The 18,153-nt window shown below is 47.9% G+C and overlaps 1 protein-coding gene across 1 annotated transcript in view; it reads left to right on the forward strand.

Annotated features, from left to right (window-relative positions):
* The first annotated feature begins 1,381 nt into the window (after window positions 1–1,381).
* Window positions 1,382–18,153, forward strand: part of SLC2A13 (solute carrier family 2 member 13) — a 1,518,966-nt gene continuing 1,502,194 nt past the window's right edge. The window contains exon 1 of the mRNA XM_086967217.1: window positions 1,382–2,157. Within this exon, the coding sequence (XP_086823343.1) occupies window positions 1,599–2,157 (559 nt within the window). The 5' untranslated portion in view covers window positions 1,382–1,598. The remainder of the gene's footprint in view (window positions 2,158–18,153) is intronic.

Here is an 18,153-nt window from a genome sequence, read left to right on the forward strand (position 1 = left end):
TTAGGTCATTTGTGTATGTAACCTAACTGGTCAAGAGCTCGAAGGAGCATAGTCACATGAATGTAATTTAGAGGGCTTGTGAAGGTCGTAAATAGCTTGATGTGGACGTGAGAGCCGAGAAGTCTAGCACTTGTTAGATTTAAGGTGACAATGCCGGACGGAGCTTATTGCTCGAACGTGAGTAGAGACACTTTTTAGGTGGACTATGTTTTGACAAGACCATTCACAGGACCTAGCAGGGTCAAGTTAAGAGACATAAAGTTAAGGCCTTGTCTAAGTTTCTATGTTACATGATCTGAAAGAATCGATAAATGTCGAAGATGAAATGATGAAGATGACATCCAAAGGAGAAGGGTCAACTTAACGGACGACGCGAGGAGTGGACCAATGGAAGAAGCAGGAAGTTGACATCATCGGGGAAAGTCCGTGGTGGGCGTCAAGGGGCGTTCCACTCACACGGTGATTGTGTATTTTAGGGACAGCACCCCGGGGAGGAGGGCAGAACCATCAGCGTAGCAATGAGCAATTAGCAATTGGGAGATTAGGAACAGCGAGACGAATTGCTCAGAGCAAAGGCAAGGGTAGATGCCTTGAGCAGATGCGCTGAGACACCAGAGCGCAAGGGAGCAGTAGGCCGAGGACCCTTAGAGAGCAGATGGGTAGGCAGATAGGGTACTGTTACTAAAACTTAAGATTTCCTTTAGAGGCTAAAGAGAGTTTGAACTTCTTAGGGAGTCAAACTGCTGACACCTTTTTAGGGAAGAGAAACTTGCGAAGTAGGGTTGTCACATAGCATAGAGTAGGGACAGTTTTAATTCGATTATTGTTTTTATCTTACTGCAGATGACGCAGAAGGAACCACTTCACACCGAAGCTTAAGCGGCTGATATTGAAATTGATTTTGTATTTGTATACTTTGAGATTTATCCTGATTGGACTGTATCGTATCCAACTTAATCTCTATATAAACTTTTGAAACTTCATCAGTTGTAAGTGGTTCTTCAGAGTGGCGTCAGTTAATGGGGGTTGTCTAACCAATGCGGGGGTGGTCCTTTCCTCAATGACAGATAAAAACGATCCAAAACAGATGAATGGGATTCTTTATTAAATTTATCATAATCATAAATTGATATCAAAATCCCGTTCCCCGCAAACTCCATCAACCACACCTGGCATCGGATTTGGCAACGGCTCGGACTACAGCGGATACTCCTTGGAAAGGAGCGCGTGTGCTCGCCAGCGTGGAAGACTCGTGATGCCTCATCGCGGTCCATCAGTCACTCACCTGTTGCAGGTAGGGCTCGTGCTCCCACGGGCTGTCAGGCGCGCGCAGACGCTGTGATGTAAACAGCTGGGGCGCCACGTGAGCGGCGGCGGCCGCGCCCCCTCTGCTGGCAGCCGCCGCCGCTGTCAGTGTGGCCGGGCTGAGCGCGGCGTCGGCTGTCAGTGGAACCTCCTGCATCCCCCGAGCCCGAGATCCTGCATCACTCCCCCGGCTGCAAGTCCTGAAACTCGGCCGAAGTGGCATAAAGTCGCTCGGGAGCCTCCCGGGGGACCCTCCTCAAACCGGCCCGGGCCCCTGCATCCCGGGGGCCCCGATGTCCCGCACGGCCAGCGAGAATGCCGAGTACACGCTGCGCAGCCTCAGCCAGCTGATGAGCGAGAAGGCTGCGCGGCGGCGGCCTGATGGGGAGGTGGGGGAACGCAGCCTGATTGCAGCCGCCGAGTCGTGCACCAGCCTGGGCAGCGCTACCGCGGGCCCTGGGGCCCCCGGGGCCTCGTCCGCCGAGCTGGAGCGCGCAGCCCGACGCCGCTTCCAGAAGGATGAAGCCCCGGCCTTCGTGTACGTGCTGTCCGCCTTCTCGGCGCTGGGCGGCTTCCTCTTCGGCTATGACACGGGAGTGGTGTCCGGGGCTATGCTGCTGCTCCGGCGGCAGCTCGGCCTCTCGGCGCTGTGGCAAGAGCTGCTGGTGTCGGGCACCGTGGGGGCGGCCGCGCTGGCGGCGCTGGCCGGGGGGTACCTCAACGGGGTGCTGGGCCGCCGCCCCTGCATCCTGCTGGCCAGCTTCCTATTCACCGCCGGCGCTGTGGTCATGGGAGTCGCCGGCAGCAAGGAGACGCTGCTAGGTGGGCGCATCGTGGTGGGTCTCGGCATCGGTGAGTGTCTGCAACCTAGCGCTTCTCTGTCTAGCGCCTATGTGACTTAATAAAAACTCGCGCGTCTCTTCAGCGCACCTGCAATATCATGAGCCTGCTTTCCATGTCCTATCTGTGCTACTTGTTGAAGCGTTTCTACATCGTTCAATCTCATGTGCTTTATTTTCACTGCAGCATCTATGCCCAAAGCCCTGTGTTCTCTGTAGTTACACAAGCTCCTCTGATGTAGTGCTTCTCTGTTGCACATTTTAATTCTGTCTGGTTGTAGGGCGACTGGACTTGCAACGTAGTGCTTCTGGATTGCAAAACCTATTTCGCCTCGCTGTAGCGCCTTTACAATAAAACGCCTCTATTTCTAAAAGCCTTGTACCTTGCAGTAGCGTTCCTGCAGTGCAGCGCGAACACCTAGATAGGTTGGCCCAGCGCTGATTTACCGTTACTCTAGTACGTCTGTTGCATGACTGGAACTCCGCCATCTCACCCTGTTGCTGTTAAGATCTGCAGTATAGCACATATGGTACACCGTAGGTACTCCACGCCTACAATACATCAGCTTGTGAACTTTCCTATATAACTATAACGTTCGCCCACCGACTCTACATCTGCAGTATACGTGAGGTTGCGGTTGGGCCTCGGGAGAACATGCGTCCCACCCCCTCCCGCCGTGTTTGCATTAATCAGATTGCAGCTAGGTCTGGTGTCGCTGCACCTGCTGCTCCATTGATAGCCACGCCTCTACCCCCTTCACCATTTGTATCGTGTCAGCAGTTGCGGTTGCCTGCGCTCCATCTGAGTACAGCTAGTGGCGGGGGGGGGGGGGGGGGTGGTATTTCGTGGTAGCAGCACCCCCAGCCAGGGGTACAAGGTCTCAGGCATGCGAAGGTTGGAGCGAGCCCCTGACAAGCTCCACGCTGCTACTGTGCGCCGGTATGCAAGATTGTGTTGCAAGCAATGGCCGTGCATGTTCCGTCAAGCCTGACCAGTGACAAGACCATTGCACACTACATGCTCTGTTCTCTCTACATGCGCGCTCTAGTGTTCACAATCTCTCCCTGGGCACCTCGTGTCTGTGGTACTTAGCAGACTCTGCCTCGGAGTGCGTGGTGTGGTGGTTTATTTTCCCGCCCCCATCATCCTTCTTTGTCTGTACCTGTGGTTACTGGCGGGTTCTGCTAGTGTGCATTCTTACCGCCTCTCATCCTTTGCCCAGTCTCACCCCAGGCTCTCGTGCCAGTAGCTATATTGAAATGGGCACCTTGTGCTGTTAGTTCATTCCCATACCTGTCACCTAGCAGGGTGCCAAAGTGCGACGCACAATATCGGCTCACATCACACGGTGTCCCGGTGAGGAGCCTATGTCACGTGGTGGCAGAGAAAAACTGTAGATAGTGCTTTTTAGGTCGTTTTCCGAGACTTTGACCTGTCCATGTCCATTAAGGGGCGTGAAAACACCTCGGGACATTAGCACCAGCCTCAGCAAGCTATTCATTATTATTTGAAGGAGGGGGGTTGGTGGGGTTCCAAAGTGCCTCATAGGTACTTATGGACACGAGGCTCCCCCACCCTCCTCACACGGTGAGATAGTTCTTCAAGTTGGCAGGTATGCATTCCCTTTCCATGCTCATCCATTCGCTCGCCATTGACTTCTCAGCCAGTTGCTGCTCTTGAACACCTCCTGCCGCCTGTGGTCTCTTTCCATGCTGTGTGACTCTTGATTCCTTCTGCCTGCATGTTCAGTCTGTGGGTCTCTTAAGGCCCTCCACACCCTTTACTTTCCTGCTGTGCCTGGCTCCCTGGGTCCCTCCTACTTTTAGCTCTTTCTCAGGGCATGCTCTGCGAGGCTCTGTTTGCTCAGGAGCTCCTCGGCTGCGCACAGTATGAACTCTGCAATGCATGCATCACATTTGAAAATATATTGACCAGGACCTAGCTTTTGAATGTATTAGCAGTGAAGATGCACAACTTGATTTGTACCACGTGAAATGCATTCCAATACAGTGTAGCAACTTGTCTTCTAGACATCTGAAGAACTCCCTTTTCTTTCTAGTTTAGCAAATCAGACTTGTTGCCGAAGTACAGGAACTTGCTGTGTTAGGTGTATGCACAACGCACAGGTTGTTATGAAGAGTGGGCCTCTCTTATACTCTGCTGGCCGTACAGTACAGGCACTGTGAAGCACAGTAGATCGCACTTGGCATAGTCTTACAGGTCAACCTTTTCAGTGCACAACTTTTTAAAACCTCCTGGTGTTACTGTGGCGCTGACTGTTGATCGTGGGTGGTCGCATTGGTACATTGAGCCCAAAATTGAAGCATTGCCCTGAAATGCATTCGTTTTCAAAATAAACAAATGATATACTAAAGTTAATACCAGTCTCCAGCATTGCAGTCCATTTAGTACAACTTTCTCAAAGTGAAATATGTGCCTTCCGTTTAGTATAGGGTAGAGAGGGAACATCCCCCATGTATATAAATATACTCTGCAGCTGTGAGGAAGCAGCAGTGCAGCTCATGAACTGAAAACCCTGCCCCTATGAAGCCGTGTTGCCAATACCAGTGGCCGCTATCATTGAGTGTGTGGCTGAAGACTAATTGTTGTTAAGGCACCGTAGTAATGTACGTGTGGCTGGTCCACCTATAAGGCAGCTTAACTCAGACTTGATTGTTTTGATTAGGCCTCCGTCGCAGGTCCTCGAGATTGACAATCTGATTATTATAAAAGAATCGCAAAAGGAATGTCGGTATGTGGGCGACTTGATTTTCAAGAGAGCTGTATATGTGACTACACATGCTCTGAGGCCCATGTTTTTACTGCACCAGTGAGCAGTTCCCACCGCTTTAATTCTTAGTTAGGCTGAGATCGAGGATACTTGTTTGCACTGGTTTGGCTTGCTTCATGCCCTTGTTCTTTTAATCTGTGATAGTAGAGGGACCATCCTCGGTAGAAAAGCTGCACTGGTTGATACAGAAAGTCGAATTCACACTTCTGAATAGAAGAACCTTGTCCCTGAAAAACTGTATTTTTGATATTTTGGACATTGACACTATTTGGATACTTAAATACTTTAAACCAGAAAAGAAAAACTAGCCTTGAGAAAGCCTCGGCGCAAATCGCCATGAGGGGGCGAAACATGTGTCGGCTGTCCATGTTCTTTGAAAAACAATAAAGTTACCTTGCTGCAATGAAAAATAGCTCTGTTCTTTGTACTACAATTCTAAAGAACGGATATTAATTCTGAAAAACTCTCGAGATCTTCTTTGGAGTACACACTCATCTTTCCCTAAACTTGTTTTGCTATATGAAGCCCAAGAGGTCCAGAGCTTCGAGTGTGTCTCCATTCAACAATAACCATAGCTTATTCAAGCGTTGTTAAAGCCTTGGAATTCTTGGACCTTTGCTACTCTATCCACAAACTAGTTGATACAGAAGTGCTGCACCCGTGAGATCTGTCTTCGAAAGATGTTCTCTACGCACATGAGAAAGCGTTTAGGGCAGTGGCTCCCAAACTCTGGTCCAGGGACCCCCAGGGGTGTGTGACATATTCCCTAGGGTCCGCAGGCAACAGTATTAAAAGCTCTGCAAAGTTCCTTGTATAATCAGCAGTTTTTGGGCAACAATAAAAGTGTCAAGATAACTCGGCTGATTAATGTACCCGCCGAAGAGAGATGGGAGTTTTGTCCAGTAGCAGCCTTGACTCCGCTATGGTCGCGCTCATGGTTAATATACCTGCCGCAAAGAACGTGTATCATGCATTTAAAAAACAGTTTTTTATGTGCTCAGCTCAGTGGGTTACTGCTTTTGTCACAGAAATTCCTTTGCTACTGTGCAGTTCATAAATTCCAATTGTAATCTAGCACAGGGGGCAGTGGAATGCCAAAGAGCTTCATGCAAACTACTTTGTATTAGTAGTCATATATTTTTCCCCAGTCTTTGATTATCCTGATGCTGCTTAAGAAGGCTTGTTTGGGTAGAAATACATTCTTATTATTAAAGTCAACCCTAACCCCAGTGTTATGTTCTGAATTCTGAGTTTGTGCTTCTCCAGACCAAGCAATCTTAAAAAATGCCTACTAGTACGGCTGACGTGAATCCTACACCTTGTAGTCCCCTTTGCCTTATGTACCTTTTTCTGTACACTGATTTACACACATATGATTCATTGTTTCTGTATGTGTGTGATGTAAAGTGCTCTGACACCCTACACTGGTATGAGAGGTGCTATAGAACAAATTAAAAACATGTGAGGGAGGGGCTATGGAGAGATGAGAGGCTCAGTTGGAGGGTGATAGTGAGGGAATCATTGAAGAGCCCCAACAAAGTTTGTCGTATCCAGGCATCCAGTTAGTTAATCATTTACTATGCTTTAAAAAGTAATACAATTCAATATATAATGACAAATGTGTGGTAGACTGCAAAGTTTTTTTCTCAAATTGTCTTGGGGGCAGAGCCTCCTCAAAGCCCACTTTGTAGTGGTCAGGCTCACTTGCTGCTCTTGGTGTGTATTGTATGGGGACTGGTCTGACAACATTTGCCAGGGCTGCTTTGGGTTTCCATTCTGACCCTGGCAGGAGCCTCATACTGCAAATAAAAAAAAAAACATTGAAAAGTTAGATGCAGAGCCGCAGCATCACCCTTCCCATGAACATGTTTAGATTTTTTTTCAATTTTTTCAATATAAAATACTAAAATCTTTAGAAATTCAGGCATTTGTGTGGGGTACACGTGTGCTTTATTTTCTCCGAATCACTGTTTTAATGTTTGAAATGTAAATCGTACAAATTGCTTTGGAGTCCCCGGCTTCCAGTAGCGACTAAATCGGGATCCCCAGGAGTAGAAAGTTTGCAAATGCTGATTTAGTGGATATCTGTAGGGATTCCATTGAATTCCTATTTATATCCTCTGGTGAGAATGGCTGTCTCAGCCCTCATGTGTTTCTGTAAATGGACCTCAATTTGGATTGCTGGTAGGCCACACTGATGAACTGCCTCGGTCGACACTAGTCAGGCTGTGTGTACACTCAACCTTTTAACCCCTTCACTGCAGCGGGTATTCCGCCGCAGTGCTAAGGGGGAGGGGGGGGGGGGCGGCGTGGCGCTCCCGTGCTCGTGACGGAACCGCTCTGTCATGAGCTTCGGGTGGGCTGTGCTTGTGACGGAACGGTTCAGTCACGGCCCCACCCGCCTAATAGAACGTCCAGCGCAGGCGCGGAATTCGCGCCGCGCAGGCGCGGCGAGCGGGCCGTGACTGAACCGTTCCATCATCAGCACAGCACACCCGAGGCTCGTGACGGAACGGTTCCGTCACGAGCACACAAGGGGTTAAAACACCTTGGGTTTTCAGTTCTTGGCGCACGTCACGGCGTCACTAGTTTTAAAAGCTTTTTCTTCCCTTTAAGCTGGGCCCAATGTGCTGGGCCTTATCTAGAAACGTTGTTAAAAAAAATATATATATATATATATATCTTAAAGGCCTAATCTTAAAAAAAAAAAAAGTTACATAAATGCTATGTACCAGTCGAGCGGAGAATAATACGAAGTACACGCCCCACAGTAACCTCAAAAGGATAGGACACTCCTACATTGGTAAACTATAGGCTATCTACATTTCCTAACCGGAATATAGGTACTGTGAGAGTAGGCTGAAGAACAGGCCCGGACTGGCTGTTGCGGGCACCGGGCAATCCCCCGGTGCGCCACAAGGGTGGGGGCCGGTTTTGGCCCCCTGGGGGCCGTTTTTGTTACAGGGCCATTTATGCAGCATAGCTGCAAAATCGGCCCTGCAACAAAATCAGCCGAAAACCGGCCCGGCAAGAGCTCAATACCCCCCCCCCCTCCCCCCCCCCCCCCCCCCCAGTTTGCCGCAGTTTGCCGGGGCCGGTTTTGGTTCCCAGTCCGGCCCTGCTGAAGAAGCATTAATTTTAGGGCAGCCTCAGTCCTCGCACCTCAGCACTACTTGATAATGATGAGGGAAGACGACTGAGGATGAGATGTCCACAATGGACAGCACACCTGGTATCCCAGGACACCTCATCACCCCTCGATCAGTGCTCCTTGCCTCATAGTTCTTTAATAGATCTGTACGACTTGACACACAAGCGGGATCTGGGCATTGGACATTTGAATACACAGAGACCATTGCACTGTTACTTAACTTTTGTACCCATATGATTAAACATATATATTTCTTAGGTGTGTGGCGTGCTGAACAGAGGTAGTGTCCTTTCATTTGCCCATAGGTTAGAATTTGAAAAATAACTTGGTATCTGCTATCTGAGTGCAGTGTTTGAAATCGCTAAAACCAAATACATGGCCTGATGTTGCTCTTTACATTCCATGTTTGTATCATCCCGAACACGGACTGCTCGCCTCTGTGATGGGCATAACTAATAACATGTGCACTTTCATTCATTGCTAGTGGGGGAGGAAAGGGGAGACAGCGTGAGGAATTAGGAAAAAGGGATGATGAAGGAGGTGTCCCTCAAGGAACACTCCACTGGCCACTTTTGGACTGCTCATCCCTCGGTTATCATCATTATTCATTCTTCTCATTACTCGTGTGTTGATGGGTGACGGACGAGGTGAGGGAAAAAGGGTCGATTGATGTGGAATGACAATGTCCTAAAATGGATGCTGTAGTGAGGAGCTGGGATGCAGTGATAACATTAATACAGTTAACAGACACGTTCATTATCTATGCTAATTATTTAAAGTGAGGATCAATAGGCGCGTAGAGATAAAAATATAGGATAAAAAGGGTAAAGTAGTCTCTGGAGGAATAATAACATGTGAACCATTGAGCTACAAATGGTTCATTATAAAATCAAAACATCAAGACAATAATGGACTATTTAATAATAAAATGCCTTCATAATTTATTTCCCAATTGAAAAGGTAGAACAGTTTAGTTTAGTACATATTTTTCATCAAGTGTCTGTCAGAGAGCAGCAGTGTGCCAAGATTCCTTGGAGAACTTCAGTGAGCAAAGAGTGTTCAGAGTCTGCTGGGGGCAGTGAAGTTAGCTAACTTGGTAGAGGTATGCTCTTGCCAGGGGTGGACTGGTAATTTGTTCCATCATGCTTTTGGGTGCCTGGAGTAACAGTAGTCTTGTTTTTGAAGGCTCTGGTTAGCTGTTGAAGGGTCTGTCACTCTCAACAGTTCCCTGACTTTAACATGGAAGGTACACTGGTGGCTTCAGGCGAGAGCGAGAAAGACCACACTGGAAGGGATGGAGAAGAGAGAGGAGGAGTGCAACATAGAATGGATGGATGGAAAGCGAAGGGGGCGGTGAGCAGGCCTGGTTTGAACATTTGTGCCACGGCTGCTTTGGGGATCCCAATCCAGCCCAACTGTTTTTAATGTACATTCTTATACTTTAGCTTACGAAGTGGTGCTTGAAGGTACCGCCTAGGCAGTCTATAGGTGGACCTGCACTCTTACCACTGGGCACCTTTCTACAGAAAGTAAAGGCACGTCTGTGAAAACTACCAAAAGAAGATACAGACTCCAGGTGGTGATAACAGGAAAAGTCTTTAATCTCAAGATAGGATCACTGCGACCTCAGCCACAGCCTCGCTTCAGTCAGCCGCTCTACACAGTCCCCGGCGCTCGCCTTGGAATGCTGGTCGCGGTGACATTCTAAGTGATGTCACCGCGAGCAGCTCCATTACATGCGAGGCGCCGGGGGGAGTTGAGGTGTGGAAGATACCACACATCCCCCTTCCCTGCGGAAAGGAAAACATAACAACACAAAAACTGTAGAACGCACCAGGAGGCACAGAGACACCCAACAGGGGTGTGTAACATAATCAATATTATAGGCCTGGTGTGGAGCTACGGTCATGACTGGTACTAGTACAACATTACATATTGTTCAACGCGGAATGGCAATAGTTACATCATTACATATTGGTCGAAACGCCTGGGAGGTCTGATCACTCTCCTGTTGGGCCTGTGGCCCGGGTGAGAGACACCTGACGGCCTCCTAATGGTGAAACCACTATCCAGACTAGGACCACACTCTCCCTCTCTTTCACTTTCAGGGACTTCTATTGGAGGGTGGTACTTTACAACTCTCCCTAGGTTCCATATTTTCCCTTCTTGAGTTTTAACTGCATTCTTGAAAAGTTTTGTGATTTTAGTGGGACTGCTGTACTCTGACCAGCTTGCCTTCCCTGTGGGAGCTTTGATCTTGATATCGTCACCTACTTTGAACTCAACCTCTCGTGTGGCCTTGCGTAGGTCGTAACCTTCTTTCCTCACCTTCATGGCTTGTTCATGTTTCTTCAGACTATCTTTTTCTTTGGTTCGGTCCGACCACCCCTTGTGCCATTCCATCCACCCCGGGGTAAGCTTAGTGTTGGGTGTCCTTGCGCGGAGCAATTCGAACGGGGTGACACCCGTCGTCTGATGCGGCGTGAACCTGTACGCTTCCAGACGCCTCCACACCTCTTCTTTCCAATTTATGCCACTGGCTTTGGCCAGCTGGATGCTCTCCTTGATGGTTTTGTTAAAACGTTCGACCATGCCATTGGTTTCTGGGTGGTATAATGCGCATCGCTTGTGTCTGATGCCTCTTTCTTCTAGGAAGTCTTCCATCTCCTTCGAGCATAGTTGCACTCCGTTGTCAGTGAGGATGTTGCTGGGGAGCCCCTCTCGGATAAATACCTCCTGTAGGAATCCGATGACAGTCTTGGTCGTGACTTCCCTGACGAGTTTTATCTCTGGCCACCGAGAATACAAGTCCATGAGCACCAAAATGTAAGGTGTCCGCAGATCCCCAGTCATCGGACCCACGATGTCCAAAGCCAACTCGTCCCATGGTCCTGACGGGGGTGGCCTACACACCATGGGTGGTGTCTGTTGCTTCAAGACCTTGTCACTATTGCAGCACGGGATGCACTCCCTGATTCTCCTTTCGGTGGCCAGGTCCATGTTCGGCCACCAATAGCTCTCCCTGAGTCTTTGCTTGGTTTTAGTGATACCCAAATGTCCTTCGTGAGCTATCTCGATCAGGTTGTCCCTCACGGTTGCTGGTGGCACGAGCCTTGTTCCCCTGAACAGGCATCCGTCAACAATAGCTAACTCGTCCTTGACGGCCTGGAAAGGCCGTAGGTCTTCGTCTCGTTTGTCACCGTGCTTCCATCCATCCCTCACTCTTCTGTAAATTTCCTCCATAGTCTTGTCCTCTTCCTGTGCCTTTCTCCACGTTTCCTCACCCAACGCCTTCTGAATGGTGCAGACATTCTCAACCATGTAACCCTCTTCGTCTTCATCCGTTTTGTCTCGCATTTCACTTGCTCCTACACCGCTGACGAGTCTGGACAGGCAGTCAGCTGCAAGGTTTTGCGTTCCTGGGACGTACTCGACATGGAATGTGTACTCTTGGAGACTGACCACCCAACGCCTTATCCTGCTGGAGATGGCATCCAAACCCTTTTTGCTGAACACTTCTACCAACGGTTTGTGGTCGGTTCGGAGGGTGAACTGCGTACCCCACAGGAAGTCTCTGAATTTTCCAACAGCCCATGATACTGCCAATGCTTCCTTTTCGATGACTGAGTAGTTATTCTCAGACTTCTGGAGTGACCTTGAGGCAAAGGCTACGGTCTCTTCTCCTTCCACGCCTTTCTGAGTGAGGACAGCTCCCAACCCTTTAGCACTTGCATCGGTGGTGAGGATCGTTGCCCGGCCGGGCAGGTATGACTTCAAACTAGGTGCTTCTGCAAGAGCTCTTCTTACATCCTCGAACTCGCTCTGGCATTCTTGGCTCCATTCGAATTCGTTTTCCTTTTTTAGCAATAGCCTGATGGCGTAAGTCCTGCCTGCCAAGTTCCTTATAAACTTTCCATAGAACTCCAACATCCCCATGAACGATTTGATCTCGTCTTTGCTTTTGGGAGGCGACAGGTTCACGATGGTGTTTTGCAGTTCGGCCTTGGGACGTATGCCTTCAGTCGTTATCTTGTGACCCAGGAAATCCAACTCGGCACAACTGAATACACATTTGTCCTTTTTTACGGTTAGGCCTTGGGACAAAAACCTCCTCAGCACACATCTCAGTCTCTCATCGTGCTCAACTTGGTTCTTAGCGAAAACAAGCACGTCATCCTGGTAACACATGACGCCTGGGATGCCTTTCAGGATGTTGCCCATGATTCTTTGGAACACGGCGGCCGCCGAGACCAAACCGAACGGCATCCTTTTGAACTTGTAAGCGCCCATGGGTGTCACAAAAGCAGTGAGTTCCTGAGATTCCTCGTGAAGTTTTATCTGGAAATAGGCCGAGGTGAGATCAAGGGTGGAGAACACCTTGGCACCCTCTAGCATGCTCATCATCTGGGTGATGTTCGGCAACGGGTATCGGTCAACGATGACCTCTTTATTGAGGGCCCTCAAATCAATGCAGAGCCGGACTGACCCATCCTTCTTCTTCGCTGCCACGATGGGCGCCAACCATTCGGTCGCTTCCACAGGCTCGATGACTCCAGCCTTACACAGTTTCTCTAATTCGGACCTGACCTCTTCTTGAATGGCTATGGGAAGTCTTCTAACTTTTGCCACCACAGGCTTGGCATTCATCTTCAATTTTATTTTGTGACAGTAGTTCTTCAAACATCCAAGCCCCTCCCTAAACACCTCTGCAAACTCCTTAGTGATGTCAGATTCACACTCTCGTATCTCCTGTATCAAAATCTGGGGATTGCTGTTTGGATTGAGATACACGCCCAAACCCTTCTGAGCTCGCCACCCCAAAATGTTGTCTCCTACCGTGGATACATATACTTTAGACACAGTAGTCCTGTTTCTGTACTCAATTCGGCTCAGAAAGTACCCCTTCATGGAGATGGGGCGCCCCGCATACCCTCCTGGCCTCAGGTCTAACCTCTTCAAGATTATCTTTCCTTTAGACACACGTGAGAACTCCTTGGCATTGATAATTGTTATTCTAGAACAGGAGTCAAACAATGCTTCTAGGTCAGTCTCCCCTACTCTGATGGTGTCTTTAGGACTATCGACTTGATCTTCATCTACCTGTGCTGTAACTTCTGCACACATGGGGTTTCCGGGACCAGGCGCCTTCAACTCTTTGACTTGCACAACAAACTTGTCGCACACCACATTCGTTCTGTCTCTACTCTGTCTACTGGCCCCCTGCCCACTCTTGCAACATTGCCTGAAATGGCCTTTCTTACCACACTTGTTGCACGTGAATCTGAGAGCGGGACACTCCTTATCGTTGGCTAAGTGCCCTTGTTTGCCACACCTGTAGCAGGTCCCTTTGAATAATCCTCCTGGCCTGCCTTCCTTCTGTTCCTTGCCCACTGCCTTCTGACCTTTAACTACAGAGACAGTCTCGCTTCCGGACACCACCTCACTGACATTAATCTTGTCATCATTCTTCTTCTCCCCTGCATCTAGCTTAATCTCCTTTACACACTGCAACATGTGCTCTACCTGCTTGGCTATGATGAGAACTTCTCTCAACGGCGGGTCATCTTTGAGCCATAGCTCTTCACGCACTCGCTCCATCCTGCAGGTCAAAACAAACTGGTCCCTAATTCTCTCCTCACTCGCTCCACCAAACTTGCACGTGGCGGCTAATTTCCTCAACTCAGACACAAAGTCTTCTATAGACTCTCCTTCCTTCTGTGCTCTCTTCCCAAAGTGGTACCTCTCCATGATTGTGCTTGTCTTAGGGAGGTAGTGCAGATCTAACTTCTTAAGGCTAATTTCAAACTCATTCAGACCTCTTGCCTCCTGTGCCCCTAAATCTGGGAGATGGTCTAGAACTTCCTCCCCTTCTGCGCCTAGGTAATAGGCCAACAAAGCAACTTTCCTTTCTAACCCTAAGTTAGGCCCACACACAGTTGCGTAATTTAAAAAAACTTTCTTCCATTTTTTCCATAGGATGGTGGGGTCACCTGGGTTGGTTAAGAAAAAAGGTGGAGGGGTTACACTTTGCATGTTAAAACCACAACGGTCTAAAAGTGGTCTTTAGAACCTGGAAGCCTGCACCAACCCCCTAGTTAGACTTAAGGAGTGATTGGTGAACACAATAAGCCTGTACTGAGAAGGTATGTCAGGGAATACTACTAAAAGGCCACTAACTTGCTATGGCAATGTAACCCTCTGGATCTAAGGATACTGAACTCACAATTGGCTACTAAACAAATTACAGAGGTACTTGTGAGTCTACATCCACATGAATAGGTGAAAGGGACATTGAACTGGCATAGAAAATATAAAACAGCAATATAATAACACAAATTGTATATATTCTCTTGCACGGCCCTTGCACCATAGGACTGGGAGTATTCAGCACATGACCAACTGTAGGCAGAAAAGTAAAAAGTCACCACTAGTTCAGGGTGTGAAGACTCGAGGTTATCTCCCTACTGCCAGCACAGTTCTAAAAGAGGTGGCAAAAACTCCTTCATTCACATCCACTGCCTACCGCTGAATCCGCCCACAGTTCTTGATGATATCTTCTATAGTCTCTGTCAAGGCATGCAGTGCATAAATCACGTGTGGAAATAGTTTGCCTGGCCTGCCGTGCTGGTTTACACACACTGTCAGAGGAGATTGAGGAGCTGCCAAACGTGCGCTCGCCTGCCTGCTGCCGATGCAGAAGAGACTTCCCAGACGGAGCACACAAGTCCAGTCACACCTCGCAGCAGCCTGGTCAGCCTAACTCCGGCATCCAATACAGTTGGAGGTCGTCCCTTCACATTTCAATTAAAACATCTCCCTCGCTGCCTTGTGCGCACACCCTGGATACTGGGCGTGGAAACTGACACGCAATGCCACTGAAGAAATAAAGAGTCTCTGAGGGGGGCGGTGACCTGAGATTTCACACGCTGATTCCAATTAAAATAGCTGCCAAGTTACGCGCTGAGGAGACACGCATTAGAGGTAGTGCGGTCTTAAATAGTGGCAGTGATTGAGCTCGGGCGGAGCTCGCGCCCACGTTACGCTTTTCCTTTTTTTTTCAAAGTTTCCCCTGCTTGCCGGGCTGATGCGCAAACACAAGTCTTAGATGCCAGCGTTCTGTTTATTTCAAATTTTTGCTTTGTGTACTCCGCATGGCCAGAATAATAAAGCGCGCAGGCAGAGGTCACCTTACTTCAGGTCAGGAGCAGGGCAGTTTCCGTTCGACTCGCCCGGTTACCTCAGGACTTCCAGCAATTCTTCATGCGGGGAAAACGAAGGCTGTCAGCTGGCACCCGCTTCCTCGATGTTCATTCAGCTGTGACTTCACCTCGTTCCGCGGGCGTGTTGAGGTCGCAGGAAGGTTTTTTCCTCGTCGCCAGTGTGAAAACTACCAAAAGAAGATACAGACTCCAGGTGGTGATAACAGGAAAAGTCTTTAATCTCAAGATAGGATCACTGCGACCTCAGCCACAGCCTCGCTTCAGTCAGCCGCTCTACACAGTCCCCGGCGCTCGCCTTGGAATGCTGGTCGCGGTGACATTCTAAGTGATGTCACCGCGAGCAGCTCCATTACATGCGAGGCGCCGGGGGGAGTTGAGGTGTGGAAGATACCACAACGTCCCACCTGTTCATCTCTGGTGAAAGAGGAATATAAACCTCTCAACTTGACAGCTTCAATCTCTTAGGCACTGTTTGATCTTTAATACACGTAACGTGCAGGACTCCAAGGCATTTGTCTCCCTACATTCAAGAAGACAAGGCAGGGAAGCAGGCAGACTACCCTATTACTAGCCTGTCCAGTTTTAGAAGTCTGTTTCTTCTAACTAGACTTTTGTATTCAGAATACACGCTGCTGCTTCCTGAAGGAGGTATCCTTCTGCTCCTGACCTGTTGCAGAGTATTCACCGATAAGCTATTTGTAGCTGAGCGCTGGGTTTTCATAGATGCAGTTGTCTAGTATCCAATGGTTGAAGGATTAGTGTTTATCAAGTTCTACTGAAGACTGAAAAGCCTTGGTGTGTCCCTGTAGCTAGGTAGCATGTGAGAGAAAATAAGCCATATAGTGAACTCTTGATGGTTTGGATGATTTGTTCTCCCATCTCTCTGTGGTGGTCCTTTTTGGGACAGCAAAGTAGTCGCTCCAGATTGCATCGGAGCAGAAGTCAGGAAAATTAACCAAGAGAAAAGGTCAGCACACTATTTTGTTATAAGCTAGGCCTAAGAAGGTACTTTTTCTATATTTATAAACGGCTGCCCACTGCAAATTACTAGTGACCACTGTCTCGGAGGTCCCAAAGCCCTTGGAGGACCCCAGCTTGAGAAACCAGATTTGCAGAGGGTCTTGGAGTGTTGGGAGGAAGCCACCCAAAATGCAATTATAAATCCTTAGTTTTAAAGCCGTTTGAGTCATCCAGATGCACAACTCTGTTCTGTTGTGGAATCCTTGAACCCTGGTATGAAGGTACCCGAACCTTAAAGCACCAGTGGCAACGCAGCATTATACAAACCGGTCTGCTTAGTCTAACCGCTTGTAGAGCCATTATTTGCCCCCTTCCTAGCTGTTAAAACAGGGAACACTAGCCGCATTGCTGGTATATTATGCTTCCGAAATGGTTAAAGTTTCTACACTGTGCGGCTATTGTTGTACATGTACTGATAGTAATATACCGAGGGAAGATTTGATTTTACAATAGTAAACTGGATCATACTGTCTTTTTCGATAAGAGCCCTTTGCATACTTTTCTAGTATAGGATAGCTAAATGCATTCAAAATGCATGTACAAAAGAATTGTTAAAGTACCATGTACAAATCTGCATCTGAAATCTGTAATTCTATATGCTTATACCAATTTGGTTGCAGTGAGCATTCGGGACATACGAAAAAAAATAATTGAATACTGTCTAGGGACTTTTTTCTATTTTTAGACATTATCGTATTCTGTACAAATTATTGTTCGCTATAGATTACCCCAGTCATGACAGATCCTAATGTCTGCAAAATACACACAAAAGGTCCCTGTGTGCCTAGGCCTCAGAACTTCATAACCTGGGAAGGCCAACAGGCTCTTCTGATGAGTGCCCTTAGCATCCCAGAAACTATATCCGTAAGCTAGAGGGTCAAGGAAGAATGCCACCTTACAGGATTGGAAGTAGGGAGAAAGTGACGATTTAGCGTCTCTGACATCACCAGCGGGGTGGCTATGATGTACCAAATGTGCAGTTTGGTGTTCCAATGGATCCTCAAACTATTGCAAACTATTTGAAGAATCACAAGGTGAAAATGGTGGCGACACCAGCTGCAGGGATTTTTTTCTTTAAATTGACATTTTGACAACCACATAATACTTTGAGAACAGTAAGCAAATGTTGCCTTACACTGTGATTGGTTCACATGAATGGTGGGGACTTCCTCCTTTAAGTAGATGTCAATGATGTTTCATGGAGGATTAGGACTGAGCAGGGATGGTAAGGGAACAGGGGCCAGATGTATCAAGCAAATTCGCATTCGCAAAGGACGAAATTCGCAGAATTACGGCCTTTGCGAATGCGAATTTGCTAAATGGAATGTATGAAGCAAAATCTGGTGCAAAATAAGGAATCTCAAAATTAGCGATTCCTTAAATGCAATGTATGTAGCAAAAAAAATTTGCAAAATGCCCTTCAGGAATCACAAATTACCTCCAGTAAGTTGCGAATTCCTTGAAAAATGCACATTTTTGCATTTTTCAAAGTGCCATGTGTCGCACATACATGCCCTTAGGGCATGTATGTGCGCCACATGTGCACCCATGCAAGTTTCAGGGGTGCAACAGGGTGTCCTTTGGACACCCCTGCACCCTTGAAATTATTCTCAATTTGCGATTAGCAAATTGCGAATCGCAAATTGAGAATTACTTCCCGTTCATTCATATGGGCCTCCTGGCCCACAGAAATGAATGGGAAATTATTCCTTAATTGCGATTAGCAATTTGCTAATCGCAATTAAGGAATTTTAAGAAATCTCTAAAAAATAGCGAATTTCTACATACATCTCAATTTGCGATTCCCAAATAGCGATTTCTAAAAA

The sequence above is a fragment of the Lissotriton vulgaris genome, chromosome 1_1 (assembly GCF_964263255.1).
Source record: "Lissotriton vulgaris chromosome 1_1, aLisVul1.2, whole genome shotgun sequence".
Classification (NCBI taxonomy): Eukaryota; Metazoa; Chordata; class Amphibia; order Caudata; family Salamandridae; genus Lissotriton; species Lissotriton vulgaris.